General features: G+C 40.8%; 1 protein-coding gene and 1 long non-coding RNA gene across 8 annotated transcripts in view; one reads left to right on the top strand and one right to left on the bottom strand.

Annotated features, from left to right (window-relative positions):
* Positions 1-2053: 2053 nt before the first annotated feature.
* Positions 2054-2998, top strand: LOC128939598 (uncharacterized). Its single transcript, XR_008483237.1, has 3 exons — positions 2054-2127; positions 2413-2648; positions 2911-2998. It is a non-coding gene; the product is annotated as an uncharacterized LOC128939598 (long non-coding RNA).
* A 9985-nt stretch (positions 2999-12983) lies between these two features.
* The window catches only part of FOXP1 (forkhead box P1), a 377157-nt gene continuing 371238 nt past the window's right edge, over positions 12984-18902 (bottom strand). For all 7 annotated transcript variants that reach the window (XM_054280796.1, XM_054280797.1, XM_054280798.1 and 4 more), the window contains one exon: positions 12984-17193. In XM_054280796.1, the coding sequence (XP_054136771.1) occupies positions 17049-17193 (145 nt within the window). In that variant the 3' untranslated portion in view covers positions 12984-17048. The remainder of the gene's footprint in view (positions 17194-18902) is intronic.

Below are 18902 nucleotides of genomic sequence, written 5' to 3'. Positions count from 1 at the left end.
CATATTTTGCACTCCTTACAATCTAATGATTATTCTTAGCGTTACTGGATATATGAGGCCATCAAACCATTAGAAGGTATAAAATGTATTAATGTACAGCATTCACGGCTACATTTGCTTTAGAGTCAATAAAAGGGAAACAATTTATAAAGGGCATTTATGCTCATTACGGAATATCGATAGATTGTTTCTCCCATCATTCCTGAAGTATGAAGGACTCCCCTCCATGATGGATAGGAGAGGATTTGCATAAGCTCTTTGCTTAAACTCCTGCAGCCCTGAGCTGTGTGCAGGGTCTGTGGCCAGGCTTTGGGCTGGAATGTGTGGGAGCACCCACAAATTCTTCCTGTCCAAGGATTGAGCATCTCATTTTGGGAGGTTTTCACAGCACCCTTGTGAAGGTTCTGTAGAGAACCACGGCGCTTTCAGCACCAGGCAGGAATTGTCACAGGGCTGTGGGCAAATGGAATCTATGTTGGAAAAGAAAGGAATTTGTTTGTGAAGCAAGTCAGGGCTGGAGCACACAAATGAAGGCAGAGCTTTGCTGACCACCTTCATAAGCAGGGAGAGGGACTTTTTTGACACACATGGGGAAAAAAAAGGGAGAGGAATTACATGGAGGGTGGAAGATGCTGTAGGAGCACTGTAGCTATAGCTAGAGGCAAAAATTTCATAGTCTATCCTAGTGAATAACAACTGCAGAAATAAAATAACTATGAGGAGTCGAGTGATTAAGGCACTGGCCTGAGTCTCAGCAGACCTGGATTCGGTTCCTGGCTGTTTTCAGATTTCTGTCTGACTTTTGGCAAGCCTCTTCAACTCTCTGCGCCTTGGTTTCCCATCTGTTAAAGAGGAATAATAATATTTCCTTTCTTTCCTGTCTATTCCAGCAGCAATCTCTTCTGGGCAGGTACTGTCTCTCTTATGGCTTGTACAGGACTTTGCCCTTGGATTTTCATACCTACCCTAAAGCAGGAAATAGGGATGGGAAGCACCATGACATGGAAGCCAATTTATTAGCAATTTCCTGTCACTAAGGATCTAAAAGGTGTGCTGCAACTTGTTAAATAGAGTCCTTAATATCAGTTCTTCCAGGACAAAAGAAAAAAATATCAATCAGTAAATTAGAGAAGGAAAGTGATTCACATACCTATCAAGATTTCTAAGTCTAAATGTATTTTCTGAAGTAGAAATATTCCAGTTTGAAAGAACAGAGAAAACATTAGCCATGGCACAAAAGCAGAGGCTGGCCTTCTCCATTTCTGATCTTGCTCCTCCAAGTCTGGCTGCTCTATATGGACTGATCTTTTTAGCATTTCTCACTGACAAGACATTGTCTTGAGGCACATTGTGGCTTCCTGACATGCTCATGCTCCTGCCCATGTGGGAGGTTGGATTGTGCCCTCTCAGAGGCACACACACCCTGGAAGGGAAACTGGGTGATGCCAGTTGCAGAGCACTGGTTGAAGAGAACAACCAGTAAATATACAAAATTAAATCTCAGCTGCAGAAGCTTTCTGGTAATAAGCAGCCCCAATTAGAAATGCAAATGTCACTGAAAGGGAGCATGTCTGTTGACAGTAGACTTTGAGGAAAGCTTTGGGTTTAGTGCTAGTAAATTAATCTTTAATTATGAACACACCTCACTTCTGAAAGAGGTGCCCTGCACTCACTGAACTGACAGCAAGTGAAAGTTTCAGGCTGCTGCTTTCTTCTGTCAAATGGAACATCTCTCCCCAAAAGAGCAGAGGAGAACCTTGTTCGCTGCTCCTTGTGAGCTGGGGCTGGCCAGTGCCACTGACCCTCCAGACAACCAGGATTCACCAACCCATTAAAAACACTGGTCTTAAAACATTCTGTCTCACATGCTGTTGATAAATATAAATATCTAGATGAAGAATTGTCAAAGTTTGGGAAAGAAAAACAGTCCTTGCTCCTGCAGTTCCCTCCTTCCCAGGCTCGGTTGCCTGCTCTCCATGCAGAGATGCAGAGCACAATTTGCAGGCAGAGGGGGGACCACACCAAGCTACAGCAAACCCTTCTCCATGGGTTGGAGCAGCCATGAGAATGTTCAACACCTCCACTCCTGGGCTGGCTGGATTATTAAAACAACATTTCCACTTCCAAGTAAGTAAATAAATCTCACTGGCAAGTTTGTTTTGTGTCAGCCAACATCTTATCTCCCTGAAAACTGGGCTGGTGTCCTGCAAAGCTGGAAACTGAATAGTTTAAAACCGGAGTGCAACAGCCAAGAGATACACCAGATCCATCTTCTGAGGTAGCAGATACAGTGAAGTAAGCAAATACATTCTAGAAATCCTATTATTAAAGTTACAAAAATAATTCTGTTTCTTTAAGTTTGAAGTTATGAACCTTTGCTGTCATTTTCCCAGCAAGCTTTTGTTTTTTCAGCCTACAGCTAAAAAGCTTCACTCCAAGAGCTTCGTTGCCCAAAAGAGGCCATGCTACAAAGCCACCTCAAAAGGCCCAGAACACCTGGTTTCAGGCACAACAGGAAGATCAGAACATACCTTATCATAAATATGCATATGCGAGGCAGGAGCCCGCCACCTTCTTGGAGTGATGCCATAATTGACGGAACAAAGTACAACAAAACTTCACATCACTGGTGGATCAGAAGAACAGAGGTAACTGAAAGGCTAGAAAATTACAGGTTTACTGACATTCTGCTCAACCTTACCCATTCTTTATTGAAAAGAGATAATAACTATCTATAGGAGAGCTGTCTTAAGACTCCATTCATTCCCTTTCGCTAGCCCAGCTGAGAGGTGGTATAATATAAAGCACACCAGCATCTGGCATGTCATTTAATTACACCTTCAGCTTGCTGGGAAAATGTTGGAAGTGTCAAGGTAAGCAAACTATAAAAATATATTTTGCTTGCTACAGGAGAGCTGCTGAAATGGCAAGCAGAGGCCGGCTCCACATATTGCTCTGGGTCTGTGAGAGGAAGGTGATGCAGAGGAGTCTAATTCATGAACAATTATCACCCTCTGATAAGACACCATCTGCTCCCAGCTGCCTGGCTCCAATTCTCCAACAGACAGTTGGGAATTCCTCTCCAAATAAACCACTGGTGTAACAGGAAAACAGAACTGTCAGCTCCAGTGAGGTTGTGCCTCCTTGCATCAGCACCGAGTGTGTCTCACTCTTGCAACCAAGAAGTAAAAATAATACTGGGAAAGGCAGTAAAATGCCAGCAACCACCGCTGAAAGAGCCAGGTAGGTCTTTGTTTAGCTCATCCACCTGATACGTGCTCTGCTCAACATTAAGAGGCTGTTAGAGATCACTTAGAGTAAGGATGAAGGTGGACTAATATACCTGTAGTAGTGGGCACATTTTAACTGTGACTTTTGCCCTGAGTTGATTCAAGGGGCTCTTTTAAAGAGCACAAGCTGATCAGTAAATCAGTCAGGTGGTGTGTTTCCCTGCAGAAGGCCAGTGCTATCCTCCAGTAGCCAAGGAGAAGCCCACAGCCCTGTGAAATGGCCAGCAGTGGAGGAGTTCCAGGTTCTTGCCATGTCTGTGTTTCTACACCAGTATGTTTGTAAGAGAGAAAAAAAAAAATTCTAATTTCAGACAGCAGAGCTGAGATTGTGCTGTGGTTGGAGCATGACAGGAAGTTACATCCATCCCATGGTACTGAGAGCACTTGGCTGAATTTGGCTGAAGCTCTGTGAGCACCACTCCTGCAGCACCATCCTTCTCACCAAGGCTGCTCCCAAGGCACTGCTCATTAGAAGGTCAGTTCTCATTGTCCCTCCTGTGAAATAAGATTGGCCTCTCCATCAACACTTCCTCTAGGCCTTGATGCAGTGCACACCAGGGACAGGAGCATTGAGGAGGGGGCTCAGCATCCTACCCCAGTCTGCACAGATAACCTCAGTGCTTGTTAAACCAAGGATGACCCCTGAGCCTCTGACCCCGGGGGCTGGCCTTGTTACAAGTAATTGAAGTGAATGAAATAAATCACAGGGTTTTTTTCTTTGTTTATTGGGTGGGGTGGGAGGAAAGGAGAAGAAAGTTCAGCACAGAAATTAGTCACCTTGTTTTGTTCTCACTAATGGAAATTTCTCAGAAACCAAAATAAAGGGTGTCATATAAAAACCCGAAGAGCACAAAATTAGCTTGAACCCACATCCTAACTTTTAAACCCAGAGCATGAATGCAGGTGTCTGCAGCTGACCATGGTATTTTTTTCAGCTCATCTGAGGTATGAGTCACTTCCATCAAAAGAGGAGAATGCCTTGATCTGTGTGCGAGCGAGCTTTGGAACAGCAGCTGTTGGAGCAAATACAAACATCCATGCCAAGGATTGTGAGGATGAAGTTTATCTAATATGTAAAAAAACACCTGCTGCAAATGAAAAATTACACCCACAACCACCTGAATAAGATAAGCAAATGATGGGGGAAATGAAGAGACAGATTTATTATTAATGTAAGTTGGAACTTTTGAACCAAACATTTCTTTTGCAATGGAACAGTAGGATGCACAAGGAAATAGCACTCCTTGCCCCAGACCCGCTCAGCAGCATTTATTTTGCCTAAGTGATTTTCTTTTCTTTGCTAAGTCTGGTAGAGATGAAAACACTAACCCAAAGAAGATAATTAAAAGCTAAATGAAACCACATACAGCTGTGCTACTACATGGCTAATGAACATGCAAATATATACATATGACAAGGACATAATGCGGGCTGGCTGCCTTGAGTGGTTAGTGCAGATTTCCAAGAGCTGGAAATGCTATTGATTATAACTGAGCTAAACTTCCTGACTCCAGACTTCAAAGATCAGCCTCAATATAATCATCAGGCAGCATATGGGAGCGTGGCTGCAAGGAGCTGATGAATGATGGCTCGGGGGCCTGAATGTTTGCGCGTAGGGCAGGAGATGTCCTGGAGATGTCCTCTGGGCTGTGGGGTGCAGGCTCCTTGGCAAACAGGACCAGCACCACAGAATCCTCCTCAGCCTCTTGGCACACTCTGTCCTGCTGACAATTAGGGGTTTGGAGTTATGGGTTTTAGCTGGGATGTTTATTTTTCCTTTCCCACTTCTCTTGGCAAGGGGCTGGTGTGTGGCGGAGACAATTTTGGGAGAACCAGGGAGGGAGGTAACAGATACAAGCCAAAGCTTCTGGGGTCCTATAAAGAGAAGCAGCATATAAAGGCTGTCCTTTGAGGGTCTGCTGCCACATCCACATGAAAGAAGACAAATCTGATTTTCCTTATCAGTTAAAAGCCACCCAGCTGACAGAAACTCCCCAGCCCAGTCAGAGATGAGACAAGGGAGTCAGGGCTCAGTCCTGCACCAAGCTCTCCCATGGAAGGAACCTGGTCCCACTGCCTTCCTGTGCCCCTTCACTGGCACAGCACCACTGAAATATCTACTGGGGATGTCACAGAGACAGAGCAAAACTCCCTCCTCCTCCATGATGACCACAGAAAGGCCACACAGCCCTGGCCATGGCCACAGGCAGGAGAGGAGCATGGAGGGATGGAGCACAACCTTGGATGTGGGTGAAGATGACTGATCCACCAGCATGGCTGAGAGAAGGGACAACTACCAAAAAAAGAAACCAAAGAAACCAAATTTGTGCAGAACACAATGGTTAGTGCATAAAAATTAATCAAGTACTACAATGACTTGCTTTATTCATAATACTTAATGGTCATGTAATAGGAGTTTTTATTCAGCAGTTAAAGTTCATAAGTGCAGGTTTTACATGTAGAAAGGTATTATGCTGATAGTTTAATTACACACCTTTCTGCACACCAAAGGAAATGGGTTATGCGGGTTTTATAATTAAAGACGGACTTCAGAGGGGAAACGAACTTTGCAGTTAGCAACATAATATTTGATTTTTATCAGATGTTTTTGTTTTGAGTTTGCCAGCACTTGGTGGTGGTGTAAACAGGTGAGAGTGCTCCAGACTGCATGAGGTGTCAGGAGAAGCTTTGAAAATGCAGCAGAAAGTAGCCATATTTAAAAATAGCCAATGTGAGCATGAGGTATAAACATCATGTGTTTGGAAAGCTCTCCAGACTCTGCCCATGCAATTATGCACAGTGCAAGTCTGTCCAGTACGTCTAGGAAACAGGGGAAAAAACCCAACCCAACAAGTAAGTGAAAAATAAACCCCAGTTCTTGCCAAAATAATAAAAAAACTTCACTTTTTATTTCTCTGATTTTTTGTTTTAAATTCATTTCATGGCCAGTGAATACAATTTTCCCCTCCTGCCTGCCTGCAGAGGCAGCAAAGCCAAAAATGTGATGGATGTTTGTGTGTGCACGTTTGCTGTTGGAATACACAGGACTGACTGCTCTCAATATTAGAGGCAGAGAGTGGCATGAGCCACTGCCAGGTCACAGCCAGTTCCTGCCATTCCCTAATAACCATGTGGAAATCTGTACCCAACAAGGTAGGGCTGGGCAGGTCTGCAGTGCCTGGGATTTCCCCCTTTTTAAGTTTTAGGAGGCTTTATTTAGCATAACCTCATTCTTATATACATATCAAAGCACATTAAAAGGATATGTGGGAATATATATATATATATTTTATATATATATATATATATATGTATTTATAGATATATTTTTATATATGTATATATTTATAAACTGCTAGGAGACATCAATTTATTTATAAACTACTAGGAGCAATCTATTTTTTTAACACAGCAAATACACCTACAAGAATTTTTCTAAAGTCTAAAATATTTCAAACATCACCAACTGCTCCTCCCCTCGTCTGATATAAACTGACAGGCTCAGGCTTTTATTGTGCCCAGCACAAATGAACATTAACTAGTGGGTTGAACAAAAAAAAAAAAACCCAACAAAACAAAACCAACAAAAAAACCCCAAAGCCAAAAGAAGAAAACAAAAGACTTTCCAAAAACAATAAGCAAGGGCAAGGCCTGAAGTATTTTGAGCACGCCCTTTCCTTTCTGGCAGGGCTGGGAGTGACTGCCCTGGATGTTACGGTTTGTTGGTGCAGTGCAGGTGATGGCAGACAGTGCTGCTGAGACAGGGGTCCCTTGGCTGGCCACAGCTCCTCGGGCACTCTGGGCCTGCCCAGAACATCTGAAATCAGGCATTTCACAGCCAAGTACAGAGCAATGATTTAAAAATCCTTTTAACGGGTGTGGACGCGCAACAAAAACAGGAATAGTTGTGTGAAGGGTGCATCCAAATATAACTGGACATTTTTTTGAATTTCGTTGGCTAACTGCATAAATTAATGACAATGAGAAAGAGCTGTAACTGTTTTTCTCTAATTAAATCCATACATTTTGGCTCTACTCATCATCGTTAACGTACTGTTAAAAGTGCTGTTGCTGTATCTTTCAACCCTCAGCCTGCAATCAAGCCCTCGCTGCACTGTGGTGGATTTCAAACAGTCACTTGTTTAAAAATAGAAAATGGTTTTTTTTTAAAAAAAAAAAAACAACTGACTGCCAGCTGAATGCAAATAGGTAAAAATTAACATATGCAATTGTCAAGTGTCAGATTCAGCTCCTGAGCCACCAAGATTTACATTGCCTGGTGAGGGGCTCAGAGCACTTTAAGGCTGTATTGCCCACAGGCTGAAGTTGTGCAAATGAATATATATCCTTAATTTTTATTTAAGTTACAGTATGCTTTCTGTGTGGGGTACCCATCATTTGCTCTTGATAATCTCCAAATTTCAACAAAATATCCCATAATTCCAGAGGGTATTTACTCCATGGGGTAAATTCAGGGTCTACCACAAGGTTACAGAGATGCTTTCCATGATGTTCATTCCTACCATTGGCATGAGTTCTCCACACTTGCAACAGAGGATGCTGCTTTATTTAATTTTTTTTTAAGGCTAACAATGGTAATCATAACAGGATTAACAGATTTTTTTAGCCCCCCCACCCCGCCCTTATCATATCAAAGAGAGCATTAGACCAGAGTTATGATTAGATGTGTTTTTGCTGTATATGGAATTGTATTAAAATTAATGAGTGGCTCAGCCACATTTGCTATCCACTGTTCTGTTCTCTAAAGCCACTTCTCCCATGAAGGGCAGCCATGAGTGAAGGGAGAGCATCCAAATAAGTATTTTGTAAACATTTGAGAAAGAGAGATAAATAGCCACATGCAATCACACCATCTTACCTCAAATACCCACTCAAAAACGAAATAATTCCTTGCTGAACAAGCCAAGCCTGGCTCCCTAAACCGGGAGGAATTGCGATGCTGGTAAACTTGCAGAAATATTTTTACAATTTTATTAGAGGTTTTAATTCAGTGCTTTATCTACCTCTGTTAGTCTGCAAAATAGCTTTAAATATTCAAGTGGTAATTAATGAATCTTTTATGTTGCAAATCAAACATTTTCATCTGTGCTGTGGTACAGTGGCAGTGAGAAGGAGGGGTTTAAAGTGTAATTGTTTCTCCTGTTCCCCTCACAGCGCTGAATGCCTTTTTACCCTTTATTATATCATTGGCTTTTGCTTCAGTTCATCAGCACTTTGCCACATCTTATCGGTCGATATTTGCTGTCTATTTTTTCTTTATTTTTTTTTCAGTGCAAGATTTCTTACTGTGCCTTTGCCAGAGACATTCCTAAGGAGATGGAAACTCTCTGAATGTGGAATTTTCGCATGAGTGCAAAATAATAAAAAGCATGTGTGTATTAAAAAGGGATCAACTTAATGGGAAATGAGCATTGGGTTACATTAATATTCTATTACAGTAAAAATCATATTTAATAAATTTTCTCCAGATTTTTCAGGACCTTACTGTATTTTTCTAAGTCGGATGCCAATCCAAAGAAACAGTGTATATGATACATTTGATTTATGTTAAGTAAATAACCTGCACAGCCCATTTTTCAGTTTAAAAAAAAAATATTAAGTGTAGAAACACACACCAGACTGAAATGTGTGCTTAGTTTCCATCTGCTAGGAGGAATAGTGTTGGTCTTGTGCAGCAGAAAGCCTTTATAAACAGTATTCTATTTTATTGATGCTATATGTGGATTTTTATGTTATGTGGCAAGCGAAGGAGAATGAAAACACTGTAATTTATCCAAAACCATAAAATTATACTAGTACTAAAGTAATTACTTCACATATTAAAATACAGTTTCCTTTGCTTTCTTTTGTCATCACATAAAACGAGGCGTTGAGCGCGGAGGGGCCGGCGCTGCTCTTGCCTCCACAAAGGATTGACACATCCCGGATCAGACACTATATCACTCGACCCTTGTTGTTCTGTGACCCTAATTAATATTATACTCGCTGACATTTATGTATCAGAGCAATAAGCTAAACAGGAAACAATTTATGTCACCTAAAGCTTTTTAACAAATCGATGCAACTATTTGTAATTGCTTGTTTCACAAGATTAAAAGTACTCAGCCTTGATCTTCGCCCACAGTTTTGTGGCCAACATGACCTGTGCTTCCGTTGTAAAATAGGAGAGTTAGTGATCAGCACCTATTTCCATCAAGTAATCCATATTGCTAATATTTCTGGAATTTTAATGTAGTTACAATTTATAGCCGATCAAATGTGGTTACCTAAATTGCTGTTGCTAGTAGACAGTTTAACTGTCTTTATTAATTACAGTATAATTTAATGTTTGAGTACAGGCACTTGTGTTGGTCATTTTTACAGCCAAAGCAGTTATGTGCCTTATGACGAACCATTTTAGCATTTTCAATGGAAATTTGCTAATATGATGAGTGATAAAAATGTCAAACTCTGGTAAATAATGGTTATTGCTTTGGCTGGAATTAATCCTTGAAAGGACGGTTACCTTCAAATTAACATTATAACTTGAAGAAAAAAATGTTTTTCATGCTTCTGAGAGACATAAAAAGTAGTCACTGGGCTCCTCTAAATAAACACAGACAAAATGGCACACAATGGGGTTTTTTTCCCCTTTTTCTTTAGGCTGACAAAGAAAATTCCTGTGGAAGAAAGGAGGAGGGATTGGTAAACACCCCAAGGTGATGTCGCTTGCTATTTGCAGCTCATGTGCTTTGAGGATCTCCAGCCAAGGTAATAAAACAGGGCAGAAAAAGGACTTTGCTATGCCCCAGCTCCAGGATTTGGGTAAAAACCAGGTGTGGACACCATGGAGGATGCAAACACACCTGAGGGCCAATCCCACCACCTGAGTCATCACTGCTGGGGAGAATGGTGGCTTGTGGCTATGTGAGGATGAAGAGTGTTCAACATGCCAGAATTAACCACCACTGCTACAAGGATGAAAGATAGCCCTGATTAACACACCATTAAATGAACGTTTAACATCATCATTGAAGACTGAGCCTGATTAATAGGTCAAGAAGGGCTAATTACACCTTGTTGTCAGGAAGGGTGTATGTATGTGTGGCTGTGTGCAAGCGAGTGGCACCAGGAATTGCCAGTCCCTTAAATTAGACCAATAATGTGAAGTTTGTCAGACTCTGTGAACATGGCCCAAGTTAAATGTCACTGATGGGATCATCTGCAGGGAGCAGGTGGGTGTGCAAGGAGCACATCAGCTGCCATGTCCTCCTGGGCCTCCAGCTCCTGAGCTTTTCCCTCTGGGACAGGAGAAACCCACAAAAACTACTCACAGGCTCCGGTTTTCTTTGGAAATTCCTCAGAGACGCATTGCCTCACCACCGCCCATAAAAGTGCTTTTCAGCTGTGGTGGAAAACAGCGTTTCTGCCTGGAAAAGGTATTTCCCAGCTGGCTGTTGCTGGTGGAGTAGGAAGGCATTGTGTGATGTTCCGTGATGGAGCAGCCAGGGAGGAGAAATGTGATTAATAACACAAAGATGATACAGAAGGTGGCCAAGAGCCAGATTCCCATCCGCTGCTCCAGGCAGCACTGACTGGGAGAGGAGGGGAAATGATGGTCCTGCTGCTCCACACAAGCTGCATGTGGCAGCATCTCTTAAGCCCAAGCCCATGGGCAGTCAGCAGATGGCAAACAGGACATTTGGAACCCCAAATCATCTCTCTGAGGTGAGATGCCCAGGGAGGTGAGCAGCCAACTAATTTCTGATGGCCTCGTAGCCCCGGACCTGCCTGCTGGTGACCTGTGTGGGGACACAGTGGCCCCCAGGAGAGGCTGAGGCTGAGGGCCCTGCTGGGTCTCATCCAGGGACACATTTCCTACCTCTCCCCATTTTACAGATGCACCCCACACCAAACAGCAGCTTCTGCCTCAATCCCCTCTGACCGTGACTTTGGAAAATTTAATCCCGCAAATCCTGTCCAGTTTACTAAAATCTCACTGGTGATGGAAGTGCACCACATAACCAAGGCCGAATTTGTATTCTCTGTACTTTGATTATTAAAATCTACCAGTCCGTACCATTTGGGGACACACAATAATGAGTGTGCAAAGTTCACCTCCCCCTCCCCCCAAAAAATAGTTATCTGGTGTAATTTTATGATAGAATATTTTTATAAAATCATTTGTACTAATTTAAGCATTTATCATTATATGCAAAAAGATTTCTTGATGAGAATATTATAGACGGTGCATGTTTTTGACATTAGCATTTTATTTGGATGACTAATCTTGCAGATGTGAAATTTTAATGAATTATTCATGAAAAATCTCTCCTCTGAAATTTCAGTTTGCTGCTAATGCTAGTTATTAAACATTTTATTTTTCTTTACAAAACTTGATGAGGAAAATAAATGTGTGCTTACTCGAAAGAAAAAGAAGGTGGGTTTTTCCTTCAGCTTGTCTCAGGTGACGGTGCCAGTTGGGACTTGGCTCCTCACAGTTTTATGGCCCAAGGGGTTGATCCTGCAAACCCCTTTTGGCAGGGTGCAGTGCACATTCCCAGCCCTTCCTACCAAAACCAGCAGCACCATTATTCCCATCAGGGCACTGCACTGGGAAGGAGCTGCAGGATGAAGACCCCAACCCTCTGAGAAAGCAAAGAACCCCCTGTGACCCCAGTGGGCAAAACTGAAGGACTTCCTTGGAAAAGAGGATTAATTCCTTGAATCACAGTGTCTTCCTTGCTTCCAGCACTCCAGCCTCACCCAGCTGCCCTGTACAGACTGTCCACAAATCCACCACTAAAATATTTTGTACTTGGATGTGGTTGGGAAATCTCAAGGCAAGAGATGAGATTTGTCCATCCATGAATGAGCTAGGATATGGCTGAGATGCTCACAGATCAGGGACCAGGGGATGTGACATCAGAGTCACTGTGAGGGGGAACAACAAAACAAGAACTTCGGACATGGCAACTTGCATTACCAGTGTGAACAACCAGCATTTTTATTGCATTTGAGAATGCTATAATGTCAGTAATTAGTACTGACTACACAACATTTTTTATTGTCTGTATCAACAGACATGGAATGATGGAATTACAGTTGATGTAAGGAATGAGTTTCTTTTATGCCTTATCAAAAAAAAAAAAAAAAATCTTGTTACTGGCAGCACATACACACGAAGCACCATGCTAACAGTCTGGACTGTACCATTTTCATCAAGGCTTATGGGTAGAAGATACTTGGTTACCTGTTCTGGGCCCATTAAAATGCAGTCCTGAACTGCAAATTCACCTCGCAAGACTAGAATACTAAATGACTTCTGAAACATCTAAAAAATCACTCTGAGTTCATTAACCAAAGGTACCAAAGGATTTCAAAAGAGTTTAAACATGTTTGTTTTTTTTTTCCATGCTATAATGAACGTGAGATTATTGGCGATCTGAAAACTACAATAGTTCAAAATTATTTTAAAAAACTTTATATATATATTTTTTTATGTATGTATATATATAAAATATCTAATGATCTGCAATATTTGTAGAACCAGCATCCCTGCCCCGGTCTCTCCCTGAAGCTGAGCTCCAGGAAAGGGGAGGTGCAGGACCTGCTGTGGGACTCTTGCGAGTGAGAATCAAAAAAAGGTCTTTTTTTTTTTTTTTGTGGTCACTTGTTCTACATAAGCCTTGATTTTGTTTTTGTTTTTTTTTTCTTTTTTTCATTTCACTTCTAGTTGAATGCAGAAACCTAACAGGTTTTACATTTACAAACTTTTTTTTTTTTTTGTGGACAAGGAAGGCTTTGACTCTCATTCCTGACAGCGATTTACCTGATACATGGTACTACTTTCATAATGTACGCTTTTCTTTGAGAAAAAAAACATGTAACAAATTGTCTTTACATCTTGGCACCTTGTAAAGTTTTTTTTTTGTTTTTTTATACAAAAAGTTCAATAGTTTGACACTCCCCATTATTAATCACTACTTCACTGATAAACTTTGAAAGTGTGACCCTGGAATTCATCATGCAAAATATTTACTGCAGCAGGAGAAAAACATTTTTTTTTAAACAATTTTTTTTTCCTTTCAAATATATGAACTTTGTTTAAGACAGCCAGAAAAGGCAGTGGTAAGATAACAGAAGGGGTGGGAAAGTATCAAAAAAACCAGCTTAAACACAAAAACTGTACAAAAATGCTTCGATCAATGATAACAGGAGAAAAAAAAATCTGTCAACTATGTTACAATTTAAAAGCTGAAAAAAAAAGTCAGGGATTTTCTCCCACATGTCAGCAAATGTCATCCAATATTCTTAAAGCAAGGATAACTAAATAAAATACATGTGCAGCGTATTCTGCAATTCCATTACATACAGTAGTTTTTTTTTTTCAAAGCTATTTTTTAGTATAGTTAATATAAAGCAGTTGCACAAAAAGCAAAAGGTGTTTTGACAAACAGGTCTGCATTTATTCCTTTTGAGGAATGATATCTAAAAAAAGGACCTTTCCACCTTTTCCTCCCTCCCCACCCTCCCCCCAAAAGACAAAGGCTCACACAGACACAGTGGGATATATATGTACAACATAATAAACCCCTCCCTAAAGAAGCAACTGTATATCCAAAGGGATACAGAATCAGAATTGTAAAAATCATAGTGAAGTTTGCTTGATGTAAAGCCTGAGATTTTCAGTTGGTTCTTCTGCAAGGCTGCAACACCTGCCAGATATGTTAAACTCTAATTTTTTGTTTCTTTTTCTCTTTTTTTAATTTTTTTTATTTTTGCTACAGTCTTTAGACTAAGCATGCAAGACATACAACTAAGTGCAACTGAGTGAAATGTATTTTTTATTTACTCATTCCCTAACAGTTTGGACTGAGGTATGCGTACTAACAGTTTTCTCATGCTGTTATCTTTACTCATGTCTAGCTACACATGCTGAGAATGAACTAATCTACCAGATTTTTATCCCCCTTCTGAATACCGAACTAACCAGCAAACCACTCAGTTTTGAAGCACAGGGCTCAATTCTCATGATCCCTGTCTGGCTACCGCCGGCACGTCACGAAGCTGCCTGGATATAATTTAAACCAAAACTAAAAAAAAAAAAAAAAAAAAAAAAAATTAAAGAAAATGTTTCCAAATGACCACAGACTGCCCTATTTTTTTTTTCTTTCTTTCTTTTTTTTCCTTGTCTTTTTGAAACAGAAAGCAGAGTTTTATAAAAGTAACTGCCAATAAAGTTTTTTGTACCAAAGCTTATGAGTGGACAGGAGTGTTATTTCCTTATGAAAAATGCTGACCAAAAACTAAACAAAACTGAGTAAATGTGCCAAGATCAACCAAAATTAAAGCAGACATCCCAGCACAGTCCCGGAACAGAAGTGGCACACAATCTGTAGAACCAAAGACCAAAAAATTTTTTTTCCTTTTTATTCTAGAAATACCATTATGTCATCCAGTTAAATTGTGGGAGCTTTTCTGCTCTCTTCTGTGTTTTATTAAACTGTCTCCTTTATCTGATACTCTAATTTTCCACAAAATAATTGTGTCTTTGCTTTCTTCAGCTCCCTTCTCATAGCTCCCCCAGTAACACTGATTCCTAGTTTTAACCTCAAAAGCTCTCCTCGGTTCCTCTTTACAGACTTTCATTTTGGTCACTGTAAAGAATTGCAAATAAAAACTAACAACTTTGGTTCAGACATCTACTTGGCCTTCTAAATTTTCTAGAATAAAGGAGCAGTTTCCCTCTCAGGTTAGCAATAGCCCACATCTTGTCATTTCCCTCTAAATTCTTCAACCTCCTTTGATCAACAATAAGAGGATATTTGGCTTCATAAGATAAAGCATATAACAGAGAACATAATTTACCTTTGTGTAATATCTTTGGTAATTTTAGGAAAAAAAAAAGGTACAAAGAAGAATATAAATTAAGCTCTGAAAGGCTTTTCGAAATAATAAAAAAAAGCTACAGTCCTACATAAATAAATGAGTGACGGAAAAGTGGTTGCAGAATGAAAATGTTTAGGTGTTTGGTGACTGAGGTTTACTGACCTATGGCAACAGATTTTGTATGTCGTGTTTGCTTTGCAGAGCTTTGCCAGTTTTGCCTAACAAGCCCCGGCGCCAATTCTCTCCCAACTCTCCCGACTCCTCCGGCGAGGTTTCCATACTGGCTGGTGTAATATTGCATAACAATCCTAACTGCAGTACTGGATTTGCACAGCTGAAAATTAACACTTTAGCATTAGTGGGGCCCCGTCCTTATTAACTCCCGTAACAAGTTCAATCTGAAATCTAATTTGTATTCAAACAGATTAACGCCACCGAGCAATCCTGAACTGATGTTTAACCGTGAAACATCACCATGTACAGTAACAATTTAATGAAGTCATCTTTTCAACCACTATTTGCAAATGCAAATGTAAAAAAACAATAGAAAAAAATAAAGTTGTAATAATAAATGTTTAGGTGCCCATCTCAGTAATCTTAGATATTCCAGAAAGATGTGTTGACCCATTAGAACTCGTGTTAAACAACCGAGAACCTGCCACTGTACTATTAATTCTCTACTAAAAGTGAACTCTGTTGGTGCTGCATATGTTTCTTTGTGCTGTTCAATTTTGTGGCATTTGCTAATATTCACCGTTGCTGCCAAAAAAAAAAATCAAAAAAATCAAAAAACCTAAACAAAACAAGAATATATTAAAAATACTGCTTTGTGGAATGAATCTGTGTTGCTTCCTACAGTGTTTCTATGTTCATCTGTCATTCATTCTCATTCTTGCAGTACTTCGTTCCTCTCTCTCCGTTGGACAACCCTTCCACATGTATCGTGCAGCATTTGGGACCTTTTCAAAAAACAACAACAACAAAGAAGGAGACACCGAAATGGAATGTTTTCCATAGCTAAAGAAAACATGGTGGCATCTGAAGGAAACTGGAATGAATGACAGAAAAAAATACAAACAATTCAATGACATTCAGCTTCGTATAATAAAAACACCTATTAACATTCATCACAAAGTACAGAAAACGTTGAAGCCTCCGAGAGGCCCTGGGCCCAGATGAGGCCTGAGGTCAGAACTTAAAATGGTAGAGGAGAAGTGGGGCAGGGGAATAAAAGCAATACATTAAAGAGTTTGGGATAATTTTTTCTTTGAACCCCTCCCCGATATACACGCTCACACGCACGCACACATACCCACACACGTGCACACACAGGCCTTCCCCATCCCAAATGGAAGCAAAAAAAAAAAAAGAAACCAACCAACGAAACAAAAAAAAAAAATGGAGTAAAGGCAGTGATAATCAACATGCAGTACTGTGCAAATATGTTGTCCATTGGAATCCTTAAAATCTGGGCAAAGACTTGATCTGCAGTTCAGGTGTACATGCTCAGTTTGATGTCCTCAAGTGTCCAAAATTGGCAGGACCTGCAGTCCACAGCTGGCTGCTAAATGCAAGTGAATCAGTTTAGCAAATTTACAACACTGATGTTGACTGTAAGAGAGGAAAATCCCAAGTACCAAACAAGTCCATCCAATGCACAGAGTACAAATTCCTTTTTTCAACAAAAAGTAGAAAAATCAAAAATACTCCCAAATGGGATACTTGATGGCACTAAGAGTTAACATATTTCATAGTTGTCAAAGTGGACTGAGAATCCTCCAGACTGTACAATAATGGAGAGATTTCACAGCTAAGTTTGACGTGTTCTTCCAATCTTCATTCTCAGGATAACGATGTCAGACATACTCATTCTATGTCCTCATTTACAGGTTCATCTTCATAATCTCTGTCGTGATCAAAATCTGGACTGTGGTTGGCTGTTGTCACTAAGGATAGTGGGCCTTCATTTTCATCTGGGTCTAATGGTTCTTCTTTGACATGCACAGGGTGCCTGGGAAAACGAAACAACAGACAATCAGCAAATTGCTTATTAAAAAATGGTTTTGACAGCACAGGTGGTTTAGGGAGAAAGGCAAAAGTGGTTTGGGGGGTTCAGACATGGAGGGCCACATCTGAGAGCTCCAGGCCACCAAGAAGACCGTCAATGTCTGTGCTGGCCACAAAAGCCAAGCTAAGCACTATCTCCCAGGTAACAATCAAGAGAACAAGAGTGAACAGCCTCAAGTTTCCCCACAGGAGGTTTAGTTTGGATATTACAAAAATTTCTTCACTGAAAGAGTGACCAAACACTGAACAGGCTGCCCAGGGGAGTGATGCAGTCACTGCACCCAGAAGCCTTCAGAAAACACGTGGATGTGACACTCAAAACACGGTTTAGTGGTGGGCTTGGCAGTGCTGGGTTAATGGCTGGACTCAACAATCCTAAAGGGCTTTTCCGAGCTTAATGATTCTAAGATTCCAGGCAGGCTGTGCCAGGCAGGCAGCACTCAGCCTCTCCAGGAAAACACTCTGGGAGGAGCACCTCGATAGGGTTTCCGTCTTGGGATGGAGAGAAAACGCTCTCAGCTGACACATTAAGTTAATATGATCTTTGGATAAATAAGTGGAATGTGCATCCGAGGGGGAAGGCAGGGCCTGCCCAGGCCTCGGCGCGGGCCAGGCTAATCATCCTCGCTGTGTGTGCAGCGTCTCTCGTTAACATGCAGAACCTGTGAGACAACTCTCCAGAGGACGACCCCAAGTGAGGTTCTATCATTAATCAACTTCAAGCAAACACAGCAAAGAGACACCATGATACATGCTTTAAACTCCAAATTAATGCATATTTTTACAAACTGTCAATAAGGGAAGAAAAGCCCTGCCAGGAAACACAAACAGAGAGGAAAAGGCTCGCTCAACACAACAATATGATAAGAAAGCACAGTCCTAACGAGAATAATAACACTGTCAGGTGTAAACAAGGCAGAACATGATCCCCAGCTCATGGTGGGCACAAGGATGTACTAAAAAGATGAGATCTGCCAAATTTCTCATTACAGCAAAGCACATGAATAACCCGCAGGGGAATGGGGCTTGGTCATTCAAAACGGGTATGATAACAATTGAAAAATGTTGTTCGTAAATCATATTTACAACAAATCCTATACAAATACAAATTACCTTTTTCTACCTCTCTTTTTTTTTTTTTTGTTCAGCAGCTTTTGAAATGTAAAGTAGCCATGTGAGTCAATAGTGTCTTGTTGGTGGGACTTTATAGGAAAGTAGGATTTTATTGACATTACCAAGTATTAATAATGCGACACAGCGATGGAGACCCTGTTTGCTTCCTAAATAATTGATGTTGTAGGCAATCCCTTAAAATAAAGTGTTAATGAGTTCAAGTCCCACTCTGTCTCTCACTGAGTTGATATCCACCTCCAAGACTCATGTTTTTCCTCTGTGCAGGCTGATTTAACCCTTTCACACACGAAGCATGAACACACAACCTGAAGCACACACCTTCACTGTAAGAACTTTTCTTCTGTTTGCACAGCTTTGCTTTAAAATGAGTGATTTAAAATAGCTGCATTGTATTTTATGCTTTGTGTGGATAGCAACGACAACACTGTTTGTACTCCACTGCACGGACAGACAGCAAGGATAAATCACTGGGCAGGGAAAATGTACTCAGCATCCACAGACAGTCCAAAGCCTTGCCTA

Source organism: Melozone crissalis, unplaced genomic scaffold (genome assembly GCF_028551555.1).
Source record: "Melozone crissalis strain CALT ecotype California unplaced genomic scaffold, PUWL_Pcris_2 ptg000029l_1, whole genome shotgun sequence".
In the NCBI taxonomy this organism is placed as follows: Eukaryota; Metazoa; Chordata; class Aves; order Passeriformes; family Passerellidae; genus Melozone; species Melozone crissalis.
This window is presented reverse-complemented; position numbering and strand designations above follow the sequence as displayed.